Raw genomic sequence first — 21,652 nt, 5'->3', positions numbered from 1 at the left:
TGATTAACAATGACGAATTGATATCTTTATCTTTAGTCACGTGATTTTTTTTGTCGCTCAAACAATCGGTTTCAGCGACTCGTGAAAATTTACCTTTACGGATAAGCTGTAAATCGATTGGCTGTCGCGTTGACGTAAGAAACATCTGGAGTTGGCGCTTCTATGAGTTTGACGTATCTATGGCACGTGTCACAAATCATACATCATGTCGTTGGTTTTGTTTTTGTTGCGCAGTTAGAGGATAAACGGCACAAAGATTGAGACCTTCGTGGCGGCTTTACCACCGGCCCTCAAGGCGTACTTGACGTACGGGCTTGCCCGCTGGGCTGTCCCGGTCAAGGAGAGCGGAGAGATGTCAATACGGACAGTGGTCCATCGTCTCGTGCAAAATGGTCGCGTTATACTGCGCTCATTACGAAATAACGAGCATTTCTACTCGAGAGGATACGCGGACAAGCAACTTGACAAGATACACGTTGCGCAGATAGGTATTACGCCTCTTACACATTATTGTGATCTCATATTATCTAAAGTATGCTAATATTATTTAAAATTTAAAGAATAATTATATATAATATATATATATGTTCTTATTTATTTGTATATATATATATATATATATATATATATATATATATCAAATAAATAAGAATATATATATATATATATCATCAAAATTTAAAGAATAATTATATATAATATATATATATATATATATATATATTATATATAATTATTCTTTAAATTTTGATGTATTTGATATATATATATATACTTAAAATTTAAAATAGTAAGTACTAAATATATTTAATATACTTAGGTAGTCCTTATAAGTCACATATTTTTTTTCACTCCTGGCTCCTGATCACAATCTTACTATTTTTCACAACTATTTCAAAATGTTTGAAAAAATGTACAAAAAGTTTATACATATATTTCTTGACTATGAAAAATGGCCATATATAGAACAAAAATTAAAAAAATAAATTTGAAACATTTTTCTTATTGATTACTGACATTTTATTGTTAATTGTAAAATATTGATAGGATCAAAATGATTTACATGATTTTAAAGGTTAATATATTTATATATTATACTTGATAATTTTTTTATTATTTAATACATATTTAATCCTTACTTCGTATTGTTGCTTTTTGGTATCTTTTAACTGTACATATGTAAAAGTGTTTTAAAAAATCTGAAAAAATTTATATACCTTCTAAATAAAGACTAGATAGTAAATTTGAAAAATAATTTGCTTAAATATATTGCTTTATGAAAATATTTGGTTTCCTAAAATTGACATTGTTAGACAAATGGATAAAAATAATCTACCAGTAGTAGAATAAGAGTTAATATACATATTTATAATAATATATACTTTTAATATACTTAATATACATCTAATATACTTAATATATACTTTTTCAATATATGTTTAAGTTTAAGTTAATTACTTATAGTTAATTATTTATAATATTACTCTATCGAAGAAATATCTACAGGGTATGTGGTAATTGGTGAAAAATTTGTTAGTGACAGATTCTTGAGATCGTTTGAAGTTGATTTTTCCTCAACGAAAATATCGACAGAGGTCATATTTTGCAAGTTTCCAATTTTTATCATTATACATCTTTGTAATTAAGCCTTAAATTTTAATATATTAAATGTTTAGTTTGCGAAAAGCGTCGAAAATGTCAAGGCATCAATAATTTCTAAGTTATAAGGGTTTTTGTTTCAATTGCTTATAACTCAGAAATTATTGATGCCTCGACGATTTTTCGTTGAGGAAAAATCGTCTCCACATGATCTCAAGAATCTGCCATCAACAGGTTTTTCATGAATTACCAGACACCCTGTATAGTAGGTATTAAAAAATATTTTTTAATCTTTCAATATGATTTCATCAAATTATAAATTAATTTTTAAATAAGAATGAGATTATCTCGATTAAAACACGATCGATTTTAGAAAATAATCAGTGTATGGACAGAGTTGATATTCGAATTTACCATATGTAGAATTCAATTTGTAAATATTTTGCTGAATTAGCATTAAGGGACAAGAAATGTCAAACGACGTTATCAGATTTATGGTTTCATGGTTTATATGGTTTGTAATAGGCGAGTCCCAGAACAGCGGGCTTCATTGCCAGAATAGCGGCAATGCATGGAGCACTGGGAGGCATCTCGGGTATCTGGGAGCGCATGCCCGGCGCATCTTCGTCGACAATATCCTGAAGAGAGTGACCAACAGTCTCGCAGCAGATTTACGAAGACGCGCGGCGAGCAGACTCGTCTTTGGTGATTCCGCGCCGTTTTTTGCTCTCGTCGGTGTGTCGTTGGCATCAGGTACTGGGATATTGACTAAAGATGATGAGTTGGAAGGGGTGTGCTGGGAAATTCGCGTAAGTTTAATAATAAAAATAACAGGCTCAAAATAATAACGATTATTAAGTGGAAGAAAAGGTAAGAGCCATAATTGGAGCGATAATAAATAGGGTGCATATTTTTTTTTATTTTGTTGTAAAAAATATTCAAAAAGTAGGTATACATTAATTACGTACAAATATTTCGAATTTTTTGGTTCATCTTCAACGAAACAAATATAAAGTTAAAATAAAGTCGTGTACGAACGATTAAGATGACTGAAAATAGATAAAAAAGAAAAAAGCATTGCTCATATGTATGTATACTCTTATTTGCCCTTTTTTCACTTAGTAATAAACTAACAATAAGTTGTCAATTTATTTTACTTGTCTGGATACTTAAATAAGATAATTTCTCAATAAACAATTTGATTCGTACTCGTAATTTGATTACACCTGAAATACGATACATTGTGCAGGAAGCAGTTTCAAAATTACGATGGAATATGCCACAGAATGACAAAAATTACGAAGTTACTCCTATCAACGATAACACCGTCAGCTTACGAGATTTCGTGATCGGACCTATCATTGCTAAGGGTTGCTCCGCCGCTGTGTACGCGGCACGATTCATCGATGCTGCACAGGACAAAAATAACGATCTGACAAATGTCGAGGAGGAAGCGAAAGAAGAAGCGACTGCGTTTCCGTTGGCCGTAAAAATGATGTTCAATTACGATGCAGAATCTAACGCGTCTGCTATTCTGAGAGCTATGTATAGGGAGACAGTACCTGCTAGAAAACATTATGGAAACGACGAATTGGTTATCTGGGAGCAGAGACTGGCAGAGAATACAGTGACGTTGCCGTTTCATCCAAACATTGTGGCGATGTATTACGTTTTCGCAGACAGAATACCAATGTTACCCGATTCTTGGGGAATGTATCCCGATGCTTTGCCAACTAGAATCAATCCTAACGGATCGGGCAGGAATATGAGTTTATTTCTGGTGATGAAAAGGTCATTATTATTGATGATGACAGAATCGTTCAATTGCTTATAATTTCATACACTTTACATAATATCTTACGCATATCGCAAATTGCTTTTAGATATGATGTCACGTTGAAACAATACATGGCGAGTCGAAACGTCGATACGCGAGTGTCGATACTGTTGCTTGCTCAGTTACTGGAAGCGATAGCTCATATGAATGCAAACGGTGTAGCGCATCGGTAAGATATCGATTACATTGTTTATCTTATTATCTGTTGTTTATATACTCTTTGACATTCAATATAGATAAGATCCATCTTATATCTCTCTTTTATGTTCACGAATTAGAGATCTGAAAAGTGATAACATCCTACTCGATTTGTCAGAAGAATTTGACAATTGTCCGTCCTTGGTCGTAACGGATTTTGGTTGTTGTTTGGCTGATAAGAATCACGGGCTGTATTTACCTTACAACACTCACGACATCGATAAAGGCGGCAATGTTGCATTAATGGCTCCAGAAGTGATAACGGCGGAAACTGGTCCCTTTACTAGTATAAATTACACCAAGGCCGATCTGTGGACGGCAGGCACCATTGCGTACGAGATATTCGGGATGAAAAATCCGTTTCACGGCGAGAAAGGCGAGAAGGCTGCTTTAAACAATTACAATTATACGGAAGCCGCGCTTCCCGCTTTACCGGACAATCTGCCGTCAATTATCAACGCCGTTATAAAAAATTGTTTATTAAAAAGTGTATACAAGGTTTGTAAAAGAGATTCGTTAAAAAAAACTTTAAAATTATATTTATTTTTATTATAATTTAAGGATAATTATATTTTTAATTATATTTATTATATTCTCCAAATTAACTTTTTTTTCTTAATTCCCGGATGTAGCGACTCGACACTGAATTAGCGGCAACGATAATACAACTATATTTGTGGGCACCTAATTCGTGGATGAAAAAAGAGGGATATTTACCGTCAAGCAATGAGGTAAGTTTAGCAAGTTTACATAAGTAACGTTAATCAAAGTGATTTATATAATAATATTGTCACACTCACATATAGATTATGCAATGGCTTTTGTGCTTGACCACAAAAGTTCTTTGCGAAGGACGAAACGCAGAGTTAGCCCCGTCGCACAGATCACTCTTCGATATCGATAGACGTCAAGCCTACAAACGAACGCTTTCTACGCGTTCTTGCGGAAGGCGCACGATGCCGGAATATCAATTGATCGCAAGCTTCCTTAGCAGGGTAACACTCGCTAATGTTAGAAATGCGTTAAAGTGGATGCAACGAAACGTATAACTGAGGATGATATAGTATTACATCGAAGAAAAAAATAATACGATAAAAAAAAAGTTACTTGTCCTCAGTATAATCGTGAGCAGTAGTTCAAAATAACATCGTATAATTGAACAAATTCGGAAATGATCCTTTCTTCAAAATTTTTCCTATCGTTTTTCTCTCTTAAAAGATTATTGCTATTGTTATTTACATATTTAATTTCCGGTATTTTGTTTTTTGATACTTGAAGAAACACAAAAGGGCGGAAAAGCAATTTCGAAACGTAGATGAAATGTAAATGAAAAATTATCCTTATTCCGAAATTGAGGCGATTTTTAGAAAGCGCATGAGTATACGAGCCCTTTTGTGATTCCAATGCCTTGATATTTGAAGTAATTATAAATTATTTTTATTTGTATGAATTTAATTTGTGTATCATTTTATATTTATTTGGCGGACTCTATAATTATCGATACATACACAAGAAAATGGATATTATAATCACAAAAGTGTGTGCATCAACATAATGTAATATATGAATATTACATTATTACATTTCAAATCGTCAAACTGTTTGTTAAAAATTTAAGTACACTGTTAAAAAAATATATTATTGCACATGGTGTATAATTTTGAAAATTCAAAAATAATATATTTTTTATGTGTCTCTTCTATTTATTCTTGTGTTCTCTATCGAATGCGTCGTTAGAAGAACTCGTGGTCGTACTTACACGAAATTTCTCAAGAAACGAGGATGTAGATTCGATGAAAAATATCATATTCTAAATGTGTATAAAAGATGTAACATGAATATACATCAACGAACTTACATGTACATATAAATGCAAAATAAAAGTAATGTAAATAAAATCAATTTAATATCGTTTAAATTTTAAACATTGACAACACATCTCTTACGTCGTCGTTTTTGTACTCGCGAGTACGGTCATCGAAGGCTTGCCGGATGTTTGCATCCGGTACTTCATATCCTTGAAATTTAAATTATACGACGTAGCCAGATCTTTTAGATAAATCAGATATTTGTTATATGATAGGGCGCGTTTACGAAATTTGAAGAAAGCAAAATTTTCAAAACAAAATTAATAAAGAAAAGGAATTCGTAAGTAGGAATTAATAACTGTTTCATAATCTTTTTTTCAATCGAGAAAAATTTTTTTCAATTCTTTTATTGTATTATAATTATATTGTTAAATATTGTATTTTTGTTCTCATATTGTTTGCACAGAAAGAAAAGTACTTAAAAAAACATACGTGGGTCAAAATATGATATCGTTAATAAATCATAATGAAAATTATTAATCTCTGACGATTAAATTAAATAATAAATTTAAGTGAAATAGATCAGATCTTACATTTTTTTGAAAAATCTGAAAATCTTTTAAAATTAAAATGATAAATTTACTTTTATCATCATCTGACAAAAAAGATTTTATATTTTGTACGAATCGAAATAATTTGAAACAAATGGATTTAAATTAGATTGATTTTCTGTTAGAAGTAATGAAAATATTCTCTTTCCCATTTTTCGAAAGAGAGAGGTTACTTTCTAATATTTCTTGTTCCCGATTATATATATAAAATATTTAAGGAAATTAAAAGAAAAAACAAAACACAGAAATTTAATAAATTTTTAAAATAATTTTGATGAAAATGTAATTTCAAAAATATAGAAGGAAAAAAATGTGTCAAGTGCCTATTCTGAACTTGATTTTAATGATAGAAAAATAGTAGTTGTATTTCAATATATAAGCAAGAATAAAATAAAAAATAGTTCGTACAATAAAATGCATTTTTATTTAAAGAATAAAAATAAAATCATAAATATTATGAAATTATATAATTATAAATAAAAAATGTTTTATATATATTTATATATAAAATTATTATAATTTAATAGATAAACGAAAAAGCTATAGAAAAAAAGAATTTTGAATAAACTGTCATTTTTTAAAAATAGTTTCTTTATTTAAAAAAGTGAACATTAGTTTATATAAACTTTTATAACAGTCTTTTATAGTTTTGATATATTGCTCATAAATCATTTTGTTTAGAATGAACATATTATGTAGAAACGAAATGATAAAGAAAGAATTAATCATTACATTAAATACTTTATTAAATACTTTATCATTAATATATTTTGTATCAAAAATAGTTTTCATCTAACTAATATTAGGAATGAAATAATTTTAAGAAACGAATAGATTCTAAAGTCAAAAGGAAAATATATGGAATGAAAACAAATATTTATTGAAAAAAGAAAAAAATAAAATCCTATATTGAGATTAAAACAATTATATCGATACAATAGAAAATAATTATATATTAAATAAGAAATAATGAAAGAATTTTATGCAAAGAATAAATTATATACATTATTTCATTTTCGTCATTATTATATGAATAAAAAAAGTCTAACGAAAAACGAAGTTACTCAATTTTAATTATAAATAATTATTACAAGGCACAGTGAGTGTAAAAGTTTAAAAAAGCTTATGAGTCATTTTTTTGCAGTCTTGTAACAGCACAAACGTTATTCATCCATACGTATAACCAAGTGTCACAGAATATTCTAAAGTTTTGCAAAATGTGACTCATTACTGAACATCTTTTTTCGTTGGCTTGCATTACAAATGTGCGACGCTTGAATCAGTTACAAAATCGAAGGCACTATCATAGTTTAAAATTATATCCTTAAATTCTTTCAATCTGATGATAGCTTGTTTATGTACTTTTAAGTTCTTCCTTTTGTATCTCACCGCCGTGATCATCTTATCCAAAGTATAATGCAACCATAAAATATTTGTGTATGGTTCGAACTTATTCCAATTATTTCTGTACGCAAAACCAAAGCGGGGATAAATAAATTACTCACTTTTTTGGGGGAGAAAAATAACTAAATAAGATGAAACGTGTATATAATAAACTTACTGAATTTTTTCGCGCATTAGACGATAAATCTCAAACTGATATTCGCCGTGTGCGGTAAATAAAGCCGGATCCAATGCAAGATCATTATATATGCAGCATCCTTGATACAACATTCTTGACAGAGTGAAATCTATGATCGATACCTTGAGGGAAAAAAAAGATTATACCGTCAGGATCGATAGCATTATATAAAACAATGTTTCCTAATAAAATGTTACCTTTACACCCTTACTAGGCACCCTGATCTCTTTTCCATCGAGATTATAAGACACGTACGTTTCCTTCGTTCTCGATATCAATACATTACCCCAATGCAAATCTCTGTGTTCAAATTCGAGTGCCTTCTCAGCAACTGCTAATGCAAATGCAATCTGTAAAAAAACATTTGAACGGATGAATAACTAACGATTAAATATAATCGTCGGGAAAAAGAGTTACAGATGTAAACTTGTCTGACTTGTAAAAACAAAGCACAGGCCTCCTCCGCGGTTTGAAAGACGAAAGCCTCGAGATCATCTCCACCGTCACCAAGTTCGAGAGCGATGTATAATTGATTCTCATCGAACATCGACGGACAATCGTTGTCGGATGACCTGTTGTCGTCGTAAGTTTTCCACAGCTCTACGAGTTTTTCCGGATATTTTCCCATGATACATTTGACACTTCGTACTTCGACAAATCCGCTAGTCTTGTACGTCGTATTTAACCTCAGATTATCCAACTCTCTGCAAATATTTTATTTTTCAAATTGTGTTTGAGAATCTTCATCGATAATTCACCACAGAACTCACTTCGCAATCACAATTTCTGACAGTATCTCGTTGAATTTTTTCTGCGCCTCACCGTTGACCAACTTTCCACCCTCTATAGGAATAATTTTTATAACTGATTTCTTATCAAGGTATTCATATAGAAAGACTTCTCCGTAAACACCTTCGCCAATTTTGCGGCAGTATTCCAAATATCTGTGGAGAAAGAGCAATGTTAACGATACTTCTAGAAACGTCTACTTTTCTATAAGAAATCGCATTTAAAGATCTACGTACGAATCTGGGAAGCAATAGGAGAAAGATAAATAATAGCTTTGCGAACATCTTTGTAAAACGACATCCCTTGCAGTCGTGAAATGCCCTTTGATAATTCGATTATCGTGTGATTCCTTACGATCTGTAAATATTTAATTCTCATTTATTTGAAATATAATAACCATGTACATATAAAATATGTGAATGAAAAATGCTCACGTGATAGCTCCAAGCTCGGAGACTTTTCCGACTTTATTCCAAAGACCTCGAGAAACGAGGTGTCTTTGATCTTGCATCCAATACTCCTCGTATTATTAGGCACGACTCGCACTGAGATTCTCTTGGAAAGTCTAGCATGGTTCGATGAATCGACCGTTTTACATTTGTTGAACGATGATACGATATCCGATGTATCAAATTCTGTACAGGATAGATCCGCGTCATCTTTATCTTTTTTCAAACAGCTTTGGAAAATTCCTGCGCATAATAATAACTATAATTCTTACAGCTAACTATGACCAATATTGCCTAATTACGTGAATGTTGCAAAAAGCCTACCCATTTACCAAACACATTAAATGCAAGTGTGGAGAGTCTCTTTATACTCGTTCAATTTTATTTTATCTTTATAAAAACGCGCTCAAAATCTCATCAAAATATTTCTTCGTCACTTCAAAAATTAAAATTATACAATAAAAAAATTAAAAAAATATATAATAGTTAAGATTGAAATATAGATTAAATATTTTAAAAAATCATATATGAGATCCACCAACGTTTATAAAATATTGTCTTGGTTAGCACTTCTTGAACGAAATTCTATTCAATAGCCTTCAATTGTTTCATATAGATAAATAATATACAAATGTGACTACTTTTATTACGAAAGTAACTAAAAATTTGCATGAAATAAGCAAAATTCGTTTTTACAAATTACACAATTTTATAGAAACATAATAGCTTTCAATCATTTATATTTTAGATCTTTAGCATCTCATCAAGTTACCTCTCGGCGTAAAAAATTACCTTGTTTCTGCATTTCTAGTATATCTTTGACACTATGTCTCCACCTTTTTCCCTTTCCAAGGCTCAATTTGTCTAAATTAGATCCATCGTTTATATGATTTAATATCGACAAAGATCTAGCCCAAAACTTGCCCGGTTTTAGAAAAACGGACTTTTCAATTTGTTTATTTGCATCAGATACATGATGTGACTGTGCAGAACCGACTAATAATTCGAAAGAATTCTTTACCGTATTTATGGAACATTCTAAATTATACATCTTCGACTGAATATCGCAAATTTTTTCATCGACTGCGTCGTGTTTGGATATCTTGCTATTCGATTCGACAGACAAGGTATTCAAGGAATACGGAGGTACTTCCATTACCACATCATTATCTACTTTACACTTCTGTGTAGGCAATGTATGAATGTCCTCGAAGGAGGAGGAGACTTTGTTACTTGAGTTTTTGGAGATATTTGATGATTGATGAATGCTGAAGTCCCACTTTGGATATTGCGCTCTTTTTCCTGTGATTCTGATTGAATCTTGCAATCGCGCGAGCAACGCGGTATTGTTAACATCTTGACTTTCGCTAAGAAAGCTGCCCTTATTAGTGTTACTAGTTTCATCCGTATTCGTATTTGTATTATCATTTACTTGCTTTTGTTCCAGGAACATATCAACGAACGAATCCGTCGCAGGTGCAATTTCGTCGCATGTCGACATATTCGTAGAATGTATCTTTGGCACTTTATATTCCTCTGTTTTATTCTTTGACGAGTAATTATGTGTTGTATTGCTGAACAACGATGAACCAGTATCTGCGACGGACAAGACGTTCAAGGAATGCGGAGGTGCTTCCATTGCTACATCACTATCTACATTAAGCTTCTGTGTAGGCAATGTATGAATGTCCTCAAAGGAGGAAGAGTCTTCGGTCTTGACAGCGAAATCTTTGGTTTGCGCTTTCTGGGAAAACAGCAAACTTTGCGTCGGATGTTTTTGTATATCTCCAATTTTGATATAATAGTTTAATGGCATAATCACTGAAGGAGAATTCTTTTGATCAGGAACCATAATGTTAGAGGCATCCGTTTCCACATTCGGAATCGAAGATTCGTGTCTCGGATGCGCGTCGTTGATGTTGATAGGGGAGAAAAATGCCGAACAGGCGTAAGATTTTACGTGTTTGCTGACAGGAGTGCTAGAAATTATATGTTGCTTCCTTTCTCTAAATATCATATCGTCTTTCTTTACAAACTCCTCTACTTTTAATTTTTCCATCTTTACAATGCTATCTTTTATAAGCTTTCCATAGTTCCTTTTTGCAATATGTGACACAAATTCAGTGCAGTTAGTGTTATAAGAAGCAGACAAATTATGGAGAGTGAAGTGTGGTATGTTTGACTCATTATTTATATCAACAGCACCAATTGAATCTTTTTCAGTCTTTGATACACAATTCTTAACAATATCATTGTGCAGTGCTACAAAACATTCTTTAATCGACAAATGTTTGAATCTGCCAATAATGTTGTCATATTGAATCGGTTGTAGAATTACGTTACGTTCTTTAGAAATATCTTTTTTAGTATGTGAAGTATTTGTAATATCTGATAGTAATTTTACGTCATGAAGTACATCTTCCTTAGCTTTCACAGCTTTTTCATGATTCATTATATAGTTTTGAACAATGCAAGCATCTAACTCAACGAAACATGGTTTGATAATTTGCTGAAAATTTAAAGTATTGTTACGATTATATGAAATATCACGTTTGTGTGAGTGCTCCAAATTATTTATATCAGCAGAATTTATATGAGATGTCTGTTCATTGCACGTGCGACTAGACTTTTTATACTTAGATTGCACTTTTTTCCTTTGTTTCTTATTTCCTTGTCTCCTCTGCTCCTATTTATTTACATATTATTAGAAAAAAACAATCAGATTGTTTATTCTTATATAAATTGTTCATACCTTTGTTTTATCTTTTGGCATTACTGTTATCTTCTTAGATACTATTTCCTTAGAAACTTTTGACTTATTTCTTTTGCATTTACGAGTAATTTTAACACTCTTGTATGTTGACTTAAGTGTATAGCTACGTGACGAATCAAATTTATCTAGGCCATTGTATGTCAAAAGCTCAAAGGCTGTATTCTCATTTGACTTTGCAGCATTTGTTGAATTAATATCGCTACCACTACTGCTATCTTTCCATGAACTGTTTTGATTCGTGTCCCATGGTATCGGAGGCACTCTGTAAATTAGAGAACAAAAATTTAGAAAAAGTGTACACTTGCATTAAGTAGAAGACACAAAATGCATTCGTTTTGATATTCAAAATTTTCTTACACTGCTCCCTTGGCAATTCTGTCAAATGTCGTTTCAAATGGATCATCATGCAGGGACTCGTTGCATATTTTACTGTCATCCAAGCAATCCACAGATTCCGCAGGATTATATTTTCTAATCAATATAACAGGAGATGGCAGTGAATTTATTAAGGGCTTCTTGACAGATTTTTTTTCATAAGTTCGAAGTGGTCGTTTACGGCTTAACATCATTTTTCACCTAAAAATAAAAATATACACTCGTTCTTGAACCAAGTTGCAAGATACATTGATGTATGACATGTGGTAAAATTAACATTACAGATCTGTCAACGAGATTGAAAGAAGCGATACAAGTTTTTACATATTAAAATAAATGAGAACATAAATATATAATTATTGTCAAAATGTTGAAGCTACTCGACTCTCGTTTCCCTCCAAGAATTCTGTTCATTTTGTTTGCACTTTCTGCACTCAGAACGAATAAATATTATGTATTACACTAAAAAATTGTTATTATATATATATTATTAATTATATATTATATATATATATTATTAATTATATATTATATATACATTATTAATTACATATTATTATTATTATTCTCTCTAACGAACATACATATTCTTGTTTATCATGTAGAAAGTTTCATGTAGAAGTTTATGAAGATTTTTTTGTCCTGATTGGCTGTTAGAGAATTTCTAAAGTTTCTAGCCAATAAATAGGCTTATCGTATGATGAATGAATTCTCTAATTCTTTTGAAAAACTCGTGTGCGATTGGCTGACGCATGTAGTTCGCGTGTGATTGGTCCTGTAGAGAAGAGCAAAATGTTAATCTTCGAATGGAATCACGACATCTGTGTAGACGTCTATCGTCTATGACACGAGTTCGGTGACTCCGCGATACGCGAGACAGTTTGGGTGACAGTTGAGTTATAAAAATTTTTCATAAGAATGGCTTATGTGAATAATATGTTGCAGCCACAAGCGGCTAGCATTTCGGAAAATATGATGCCGGACTGGCTGACTTCGGAGCAAAGCACCGGGGTGAGTTTCCCGGAAATGATGTTGATGATAACGATGATGATGCATTGTTAGGTTATAATGACACTGCAAAGTCGTGATTAGAAAATAAAATCTTTTCATGAAATCTATTTAAAATTAGATGAGTATTTCATCGGATAATTAAGATATATTTATCCGCTACTCTTTTGGAGATAAAAAATAGAAAATTGATTTTTCTTGTCATTCTTATTATACTTTGAAATTGCTGTTTGCAATTTAATCTAAATTCATGGAGTTTTTGATTATGTATAATTCTTTTTTTTTTTTTAATTTAATTGCAGACACTTTCTGTGTGTTAATTGTTTAATATTATTTTTATTATAATTAGAAGTAAAATTATAAAGGAAATTTTCACTCGGTCTATGCAGACAAATCAATTACTACTGTTTTATTTGTAATCTGTGTACATACCTTTTTTAATATAGATTTTGATTCAATATTTTTTTTTTTATAAAGACTTATAATAAAGTTTATTTTGACATCTTGAAAGCATATCTATAAAAAAAATGTTAAAAATGTTGGAGATTTTTTTGGAGAAAGTTATTATTTAAGTAAGAGGAAAAAATGACTGAAAAGTAAGTAAACATAGTCAAATGAAAGAACAACTTTCATGAGTACACGTCAAATGTTATGTTTAAGCTTTCATCATCAGTGAGATTCTATTAAAAGATTTTAATTTGTGAGAGTCTGATAAAAAGAGAATCATGTGTTCATCATGTGTTTCTTTATCTTGATTTACTACTTTACAATTGCGTTCCTTATGTCAATTCACTGCAATGTTTAATACTATCTTACAACTTATTTACAGACATCAATCATGGCTTGCGAATTTGATGGTGGTGTCGTAATTGGCGCCGATTCTCGGGGTACAACCGGGTAAAGTATATAATTCACTCGACGAGATTATATTTATCGATTACATTTCTTTATAATTAATTTAAATAATTATTCTAGAGCTTACGTTTCCAATCGTTACGCTGACAAATTGACACGAGTGACGGATTACATTTACTGTTGTCGTTCCGGCTCAGCGGCGGACACCCAGGCAATTGCTGACATTGTAGCTTATCATCTAGGATTGCATCAGTAAGACGACATCAATAAATAATTGCCATAGTTCATCGACACCTATAAGACACGCGTATCGGTTTTTTATATCAGAATGGAGCTTGGAACACAACCCTTGGTGGAAACGGCCGCCAACGTGTTCCGCGAAATATGTTACAACTATCGGGACTCCTTAATGGCTGGGATCCTGGTGGCGGGATGGGATAAACAAAAAGGTGGTCAGGTCTACAGCATTCCCATAGGTGGTATGTGCGTGAGACAGCCAATCTCTATAGGTGGTTCTGGTTCGACGTACGTGTACGGATATGTAGACGCGCAATATAAACCCAAGATGTTGAAGGACGACTGTCTCAAGCTGGTGGAGAACAGTAAGTACACTGTCAAAGATAAAGGAGAGTCAACTCTTAATAATAACTTGGACTTTTTACTTGTTTCAGCGCTCACTTTAGCCATGGCTCGCGATGGGAGTAGCGGCGGTGTCATACGGACCGGAGTGATTACGGAAAAGGGAATCGAGAGGAAAGTTATATTAGGCAATGAATTACCACGCTTCTACGAAGGGTGAAGATTATGTCATTAAGTCTTTGTTTATCGCGATACGTTAATATAAGATATAAATTTCTAGAAATCTAAAAGCGCGGTATACATATGCTATGCATTTGCTAATTAAATTAAAGGGAAAATCGTATGATAACTTCTTTCTTCTTTATTTCTCGATATTTATCCTTGAAATATAGTAAGGTCTTCTCTATCCTGTAATGTAGCGAAAAATTACTGTACCGACATGATTTGTTAATCGGCCGTGAAGGATCTATAAGTGGAAATTGGAAACGTCGATCTTAGTATCGTCATTATTGTAAGACATGATGATTACGACCACGAGATCTCTTTTTGCACGGAACTTCCTGTTCTCTGTAAGATTTCGCAAGTGTAGCAAGAACTCGTGGTGCTGGAATCGTCGCCAATCCGCAAACATATATTCGTACTACTAATGCTAAATTTAGGTCGTATTATCCACTTATGATTCTCTGGCCGTGGGGTATAACCCGCCGGTCGGTCGTTTCGTACTCCATACTTTATACCCATTGTTAGGCTTAATTAGAAGATTGTCGCAATGACACTATCGTGACGTGTGTAATCGCGGCGCGGTGCGACTCTCTTCCTCACCCGGCTGTCCGGATTCGCGTCAAGGTAGTCGTCTCTCGGCTTCCGCGATTGAGACTTGCCAATCTTGCGCCTTGTTAATTTGAGAGTGTACCCGTTCTGATACCTGTAAACCTCGAATCTTTTGATACTCGCGTACTTAATTTAATATTATTAATAATACAATTTGAAAATTAATTTTGAATTTCTCGATTCAAAAATAAAACTCAATCATCTAAATATTCTCTCAAATGTTGACAAAATTTTAGTAAACATCAGAATTTTATTGTATAGATTTAATAATAATTTTTTTCGCGATCTACCCCGTATTCATGGTAGATCATAGCGTAACCGTTCACTATTACTTCCGCCACGTTAATAGAACGCATCGCGTGTAAAATCAATCGGAAGATCCTATCTTCAATATACACATTCCTCCGCTGCGGTATTCTATTAGAGCAACGAGATTCCGTTTTGCAAGAAGATGACCTCTGAGGGTACCTCGGACGATCTAGGTTTAGCCAATTGGGCACCAGAAATACCCACCGTACAGGAGATCAGCCAGTCGATGCAAAATTTCGGTACATCGGATTACATCGTGTTCACGGTGATGCTGGTCGCCTGCGGCATCGTCGGCATCTACTATGGCTTCGTGAAAAAGTCCTCAGGTGAGGACGAGTACCTGGTCGGCGGAAGGAACATGAAGACATTTCCGGTCAGCCTCAGTCTGATAGCGAGCTTTATATCGGGTAGAGCTATATTTTATATTAATTTTCCTTATACGCTCTGCTGACATCATTCAATGTAAAAATATCAAATTACGTGTATAATGCAACATTTGTCTTGATAAGGTGAAGAGAAAAAAATTTGTATTTTAACAACTGAGAAAATATATTACCATTAATGATAAGACATTTCTAACATTTCACAATGTTTCTTGTTATAGATTTCTGATTAGTGAGAAACTAATTTGTAATATATATATTATTTACCTTGTTGCATATGCCTATACGGAAAATTTCCATCTAATCATAATTTTTTTCATGTCATATCACTTCTTTCTAGATGATGACAAATTATTAGATTAGATAAGCAGACAGTTAAGTTGTAAATCTTGTCACTTGTGCAAATGCTTTAAATATATGTGATAGGTAAACATAATTATGCAGGTTGTACACTATGTGACATGTCTAATGTAAATATGTATTTTTGGAAACGTGAAACAGAGATAAAATTATATAATTAAAGAGCCCATGCAACATAATAATAATAATAATAATAATAAAATGTGACGATAGAAAAAATAATATTAATATTGGTTGTATAAAAAATATCAATTTGTCGGGAAAAAATCCAAGATCGAAACTTTATAAAATTATACCTAATAAGCATATGTATTAGTTCAAAATTTCTTCTATACATTTTTTATTCTATTTAATTTAACAAATATATTGTTGATTTTGAAAATGAATTCGTAATTCGAGTCGCAATAATTATTCAATATCAAGAAATTGTATTATAAGATTAAGTCTCTCTAATTACTCAAAATTGATCGAACATCAGGTATCTCGTTGTTGGGTACCCCGACAGAGGTTTATGTGCACGGTACGAGCTACCTTTACATCGGTTTCCCGGTCATCATCGTCGGTCTCGTCATATCTGTCGTATTCTTACCGGTCTTTCACGATCTCAAGCTTACCAGCACGTACGAATACCTTGAGAAGCGTTTCGACAAAAGGATCAGATTGCTAGGTTCCGTCCTCTTTACTATCGGTATTGTAAGTAAACTCTCGAAAAAAAGATTTGCGCGTATAAAATCCTTTTTTTTTTTCACAAATCCGCTATTTTGAACGCTATACAAATATATACTATGATATTCTTTTAGATGACTTGGCTCCCGATTGTCATCTACGTGCCCGCACTGGCCTTCAATCAAGGTATACCTTTCTCAAACGAAAATTGAATGAGAAACCGAGATTAATTAAACTAAAAATTAATTAAATCGCAAAACACATGTAGTCTAAATATGAGAACAACTTTATTTTCAGTTACGGGAGTGAATGTACACATAATCACGCCTTTTGTATGCATTGTCTGCATATTCTATACTTGCGTGGTAAGTCAGCCGAGATCTAATACGATAAAAGAAAATAAAAATGCGAGACAAACTCATCAGATACGGACGCGAATATTCAATTTAAAACGGAACGCCTGTGTTTGTCTTGTACATACATTTTTTTATTGTAAAAATAATCTAATGTATATATATGTATATAGAATGTTCCAAAATTATATTGAACGCTCTTTTTTTTAACAGCAAATTTTCAAATTTTTCAATTTTCAAATTTTATTAAAGTAAACTTTATCTGAAATTAACTACGCAGAAGAATTTATTAATTTTAATTTCTTAATTTTAATTTTTAAAGTTTAGTTTACAAACAAATCCTTTTTTCAATCGCTTGTAACTCGGAAATGTTTCCCTCTAAAATTATTCTTTCTCAATTTCACTAAGAAAAAAATCATCTCTAAAGTCAGTCAAAGAATCTGCTATTAAAAGGATGTCCGGTTTAAAATGTCCTGTATATGTATGACTTCAACTGAATTATATTTCAGAGTCAGAGATTAGATTGACCCAAGTAATGGATTCTATTAATAGCACTAAGAAGGAAATAGCTTATTTAATCCTTCTGCTGAAAAGATTTTTTTATTGCATTAGGGCGGTCTCAAGGCAGTAGTGTGGACGGATTTCATTCAGACTTTCATCATGTTCGGCTCCATGTTATTAATTATAATTAAGGGCACAGCCGACATCGGTGGATTTTCTTTAGTGATTCGGAGAAATCTAGAATCCGGAAGAATCGAATTTCCCTCGTGCGTACATTTAATGTTAATAATAATATATAGATAGATCCGCTCCAATTATCCTTACATTCGAATAAACGTAGCTTTACATGAAAGAAAAAAATTGGAGAGAAAAAAATTTACAAGACTCTAATTTACAAATGATATAAATTACAGTCTTGTAAATATTTTTTTTAGAAAAAGACGTTTTTATTTTATAAAACACATGATGGTTAAATGTTAGTTGAAATTAAAAGTATACTCCAGACCAATAGTTTTAAAAATTGACATTTTTGAGATTCATTCAAATATTCATAACAGTATGTTTTATTTTATAAAATTTTTAAAATTTTTTGTTTATTATTTATGTTTTATGTAAATCAGTTTTGTTGATAAATAAATCTAATATAATTTATCTATATTTTTATTACTATTTTTAAACTTTTATAATATATAATCATTTTGTTTAACAGGACAGATTGGAGTCCTTTGACGAGGCACACGATTTGGGCGCTCACAATAGGCGGTTTCGTACACTGGACGCAAATCTGCTTTATCAATCAAAATATGATACAACGATACTTATCGCTCCCGACTTTGCAATCAGCTAGAAGGTATGTTTTACTCTATCATAAATTAAAAAAGTAAATAATATTTTTTTACAAAAAAGTATTACAATATATGTTTACCTTCAATTGAAATAATTATATACAATTTATTGTACATTAGTTTTCGCACTTTTAAAATCAATAAATATAAATTTATTTGATACATTAATAACCCTGTAAATACACAAAATAACATATAATATTATAATGTTATAATTAAAATTAATAATATAACCGTTACATGCAAGGTATATTATAGTACAGTTACGTTATTAAATTGGAAATTATAATATTGACATTATGTTATACTGTTGTCTTGTGCGTTTACTGATAAATTATGTAAATTAATTTTTACATTCTTTTATATATAAATATAGAGGCGTTTTTTGACAACTATGCGTTTTAGAGCACTCTGGGGTTTTGTAGTCGGAGTTTTAGCTCTGATTGGCATATGTGGATACGCCGGTCTACTGATTTTCGCCTGGTATCACGAATGTGATCCACTTACGACCAAGGTAACGTTTATTTAATCTTGAACACTAAACATTGATTAATGTACTGTACATAATGCATGACACAGCTGGCGCGTGCCAAGGATCAGTTGCTGCCACTGCTGGTCATGAACGTTTTAGGAGAATTTCCAGGACTGCCCGGTCTCTTCGTGGCTGGCGTGTTTAGTGCTGCACTCAGGTAATTCATATTTACAATTAATTAATTAAAATAAAATGGTAAATCTATGTCTAATTATATACTAAAAGATATTAGAAGCCAAAGCTACCCTTTTGTTTTTAAATGAACATACGTATATAAAATTATTTTTGGGATTCTTTTTAGCTCGCTGTCGACCGGTTTAAACTCCATGGCGGCAGTAGTACTGGAGGATTTCGCCAAGCCCTTCATCAAGACCCCATTTACGCGTAGGGGCGCCGATATCTTCATGAAGCTTACGGTCGTCATTTTAGGTGCGATATGTGTCGCGCTCGTCTTCGTCGTCGAACAGGCGGGTCTTCATGTGCTGCAGGTAACCAAGTCGGAGATGACCTGTTAAGTAAGTAAAGCAAACCAAATTTTTTCTTTCTCACTTTGAATGAATTTTATAGTTATCCACAAGCCTGGGCGCCATCACAAATGGACCGTCTCTCGGCATTTTTAGCATGGGAATATTGTTACCATGGATTAACGGCAAGGCATGTATAATTATAATTTTATTTTGTAATTAATTTAATGGAAATTATGCATTCATATTTATCAATACGAATAGTATAAAAAAACCCTTTTGCGTTTTTAATTTTCCAGGGTGCTCTGATCGGAGGACTCGCAGGTCTGGGCTTTATGGGCTGGCTCGGTCTTTCCGCCGAAGCGGCCATCGCCAGTGGACAAATTAAGTTAGTGTTAAAATCGTCATTATAAAAGTGTCCAAAAATCGCGCAAATACTTTTATTATTTTATTTATTAGCAATTTTTCTGTTATATTTTGATTCGTGAATCTTGGACCCTGTATATGATATATATGCATATTTGATGTTATACTCATTAAGTTTTCTTTCAAAATATAATCACATATGCCTTTGCAGGTTTGATGTAAAACCTGTCACCACGGAGGGATGCACTTACTCGTTCCCGCAGGTGGAAAATTTGCTGCTATCTGTACCGCCAGATTCTATTCTGAACGACACGAATGGAGAGTAAGTTTTAGGAAGTTGCTAAATTTAAATATCAATTTGGCATAAATGAATTACTGTAAAATAACTGTAGTTGAATTTATTAAACTGAAAAATCGATTATATACGTTTTATAATAAAATATATAATTGTCATTTAATAGAGAACCATTGGTGCTATACCGGCTCAGTTATCTTTGGTACACCATGTTCGGTGCCTTAATAAGTGTAAGCGTCGGTCTCATAGTAACTCTCATTACTTCCCAAAATGTTGAAAAATTAGATCCGATGCTTGTGGCGCCATTTCTGAGAAAATACTTGAAGACTTCGGGTAAAAATGTCACGCCCGAAGAGCTTCAGCAAGTCAAGGTATCTTATTATTTTTTAATTATTTCATCATTTTTAACTGAATTTCTTTTAATTACATAACAATCATTTCGTTTGCCAATTTTATTCTATGTTTGAAAATTCTGGTGACAATTTGTTAACGATATACTAACAGGTTGTTTAGTACTGAGAATGTGCGAGAATATTTTAACTTATATATTGTTTAGATACTTTTTTTATTAATAATATATTTTATTAATATATTAATATTAATAAGATAATATAATAATAATAAAATACATTTTTTGATACATTTGATTTATTGTTTCCATTAGATTACAAAATCTGAGAAGGATGAAAAGACGGTATCTTGCGGTATCAACGAAGATGATAAATTATTAAAAGCGACTTCGACATGATGTTTAATATAACAGTTAAATTATAAAATTAATCGTATTATTGAATTTCCGAATGTATTAAAAAGGTAGGTGTGTTTTGTAAAACTGAACAGCATCGTTTTGTGTAAAGTTAGAATTATATTAACAGAAGCATATTTGTACAAAGTTTATACATGTGATACAATATATACTCTTAGTATTGTTGTATGTATATTGTAAAAATTATCCTAGGTCGTTGTGCATATTGTTTTTACTTAAGCGCTCTGCAATAAAAGATACGAAGATATTGTACAACAATTTTACTAATTATTAATTATTAATTTTATTAATTGTTTTACATTATATTATATAATGATTCAAAAAATATATAGTCGATATAGATATAATCGATTCAGTATTTATTATCCAGATAAATAGAATTTTAAATTGGTAAAAACGAATTTATTTATCTCCCTCCCTCTCTCTCTCTCTCTCTCTCTCTCTCTCTCTTAATATATATATTGGATAAATTTAATTATCACAGAGATTGTTAAATAAATAAATAAATTAATATATAT

The 21,652-nt window shown here is 31.9% G+C and overlaps 4 protein-coding genes across 4 annotated transcripts; 3 read left to right on the top strand and 1 right to left on the bottom strand.

Annotated features, from left to right (window-relative positions):
• The first annotated feature begins 170 nt into the window (after window positions 1-170).
• Pink1 (PTEN-induced putative kinase 1) lies at window positions 171-5,075 on the top strand. Its single transcript, XM_072888283.1, has 7 exons — window positions 171-488; window positions 2,125-2,408; window positions 2,849-3,390; window positions 3,483-3,605; window positions 3,715-4,132; window positions 4,267-4,365; window positions 4,441-5,075. The coding sequence occupies exons 1-7, from the start codon at window positions 353-355 to the stop codon at window positions 4,681-4,683; spliced, it is 1,845 nt and encodes a 614-aa protein (XP_072744384.1). The 5' UTR covers window positions 171-352; the 3' UTR covers window positions 4,684-5,075.
• A 1,835-nt stretch (window positions 5,076-6,910) lies between these two features.
• Haspin (haspin) lies at window positions 6,911-12,557 on the bottom strand. Its single transcript, XM_072888466.1, has 11 exons — window positions 12,304-12,557; window positions 12,004-12,222; window positions 11,626-11,908; window positions 9,666-11,559; window positions 8,859-9,116; window positions 8,661-8,781; window positions 8,406-8,579; window positions 8,072-8,339; window positions 7,833-7,985; window positions 7,615-7,757; window positions 6,911-7,518 (listed from the first exon to the last, which is right to left on the bottom strand). Exons 2-11 carry the CDS (start codon window positions 12,213-12,215, stop codon window positions 7,311-7,313), a joined length of 3,714 nt encoding a protein of 1,237 aa, XP_072744567.1. The 5' UTR covers window positions 12,216-12,222; window positions 12,304-12,557; the 3' UTR covers window positions 6,911-7,310.
• Window positions 12,558-12,856: 299 nt separating this feature from the next.
• On the top strand, window positions 12,857-14,826 carry Prosbeta1 (proteasome beta1 subunit). Its single transcript, XM_072889273.1, has 5 exons — window positions 12,857-13,032; window positions 13,859-13,926; window positions 14,005-14,136; window positions 14,212-14,486; window positions 14,556-14,826. The coding sequence occupies exons 1-5, from the start codon at window positions 12,940-12,942 to the stop codon at window positions 14,681-14,683; spliced, it is 696 nt and encodes a 231-aa protein (XP_072745374.1). The 5' UTR covers window positions 12,857-12,939; the 3' UTR covers window positions 14,684-14,826.
• Window positions 14,827-14,975: 149 nt separating this feature from the next.
• On the top strand, window positions 14,976-21,481 carry LOC140664267 (sodium-coupled monocarboxylate transporter 1). Its single transcript, XM_072889252.1, has 14 exons — window positions 14,976-16,010; window positions 16,825-17,039; window positions 17,147-17,198; window positions 17,310-17,377; window positions 17,978-18,132; window positions 18,576-18,716; window positions 19,117-19,225; window positions 19,291-19,400; window positions 19,545-19,731; window positions 19,811-19,897; window positions 20,007-20,095; window positions 20,285-20,395; window positions 20,535-20,739; window positions 21,033-21,481. Exons 1-14 carry the CDS (start codon window positions 15,746-15,748, stop codon window positions 21,114-21,116), a joined length of 1,878 nt encoding a protein of 625 aa, XP_072745353.1. The 5' UTR covers window positions 14,976-15,745; the 3' UTR covers window positions 21,117-21,481.
• Window positions 21,482-21,652: the final 171 nt, after the last annotated feature.

Source organism: Anoplolepis gracilipes, chromosome 3, assembly GCF_047496725.1.
Source record: "Anoplolepis gracilipes chromosome 3, ASM4749672v1, whole genome shotgun sequence".
Classification (NCBI taxonomy): Eukaryota; Metazoa; Arthropoda; class Insecta; order Hymenoptera; family Formicidae; genus Anoplolepis; species Anoplolepis gracilipes.
This window is presented reverse-complemented; position numbering and strand designations above follow the sequence as displayed.

Coding starts and splice junctions, on each gene's coding strand:
- Pink1 (XM_072888283.1), top strand. CDS start 353: ATGTCAATACGGACAGTGGTCCATCGTCTCGTGCAAAATGGTCGCGTT. Junction 2,409..2,848: donor GGGTGTGCTGGGAAATTCGC/GTAAGTTTAATA, acceptor TACATTGTGCAG/GAAGCAGTTTCAAAATTACG. Junction 3,606..3,714: donor GCAAACGGTGTAGCGCATCG/GTAAGATATCGA, acceptor TTCACGAATTAG/AGATCTGAAAAGTGATAACA.
- Haspin (XM_072888466.1), bottom strand. CDS start 12,215: ATGATGTTAAGCCGTAAACGACCACTTCGAACTTATGAAAAAAAATCT. Junction 11,560..11,625: donor TGCCAAAAGATAAAACAAAG/GTATGAACAATT, acceptor GTAAATAAATAG/GAGCAGAGGAGACAAGGAAA. Junction 7,758..7,832: donor TGCCTAGTAAGGGTGTAAAG/GTAACATTTTAT, acceptor TTTTCCCTCAAG/GTATCGATCATAGATTTCAC.
- Prosbeta1 (XM_072889273.1), top strand. CDS start 12,940: ATGGCTTATGTGAATAATATGTTGCAGCCACAAGCGGCTAGCATTTCG. Junction 13,927..14,004: donor GATTCTCGGGGTACAACCGG/GTAAAGTATATA, acceptor TAATTATTCTAG/AGCTTACGTTTCCAATCGTT. Junction 14,487..14,555: donor TCTCAAGCTGGTGGAGAACA/GTAAGTACACTG, acceptor TACTTGTTTCAG/CGCTCACTTTAGCCATGGCT.
- LOC140664267 (XM_072889252.1), top strand. CDS start 15,746: ATGACCTCTGAGGGTACCTCGGACGATCTAGGTTTAGCCAATTGGGCA. Junction 16,011..16,824: donor GATAGCGAGCTTTATATCGG/GTAGAGCTATAT, acceptor ATCGAACATCAG/GTATCTCGTTGTTGGGTACC. Junction 17,199..17,309: donor CGCACTGGCCTTCAATCAAG/GTATACCTTTCT, acceptor CTTTATTTTCAG/TTACGGGAGTGAATGTACAC.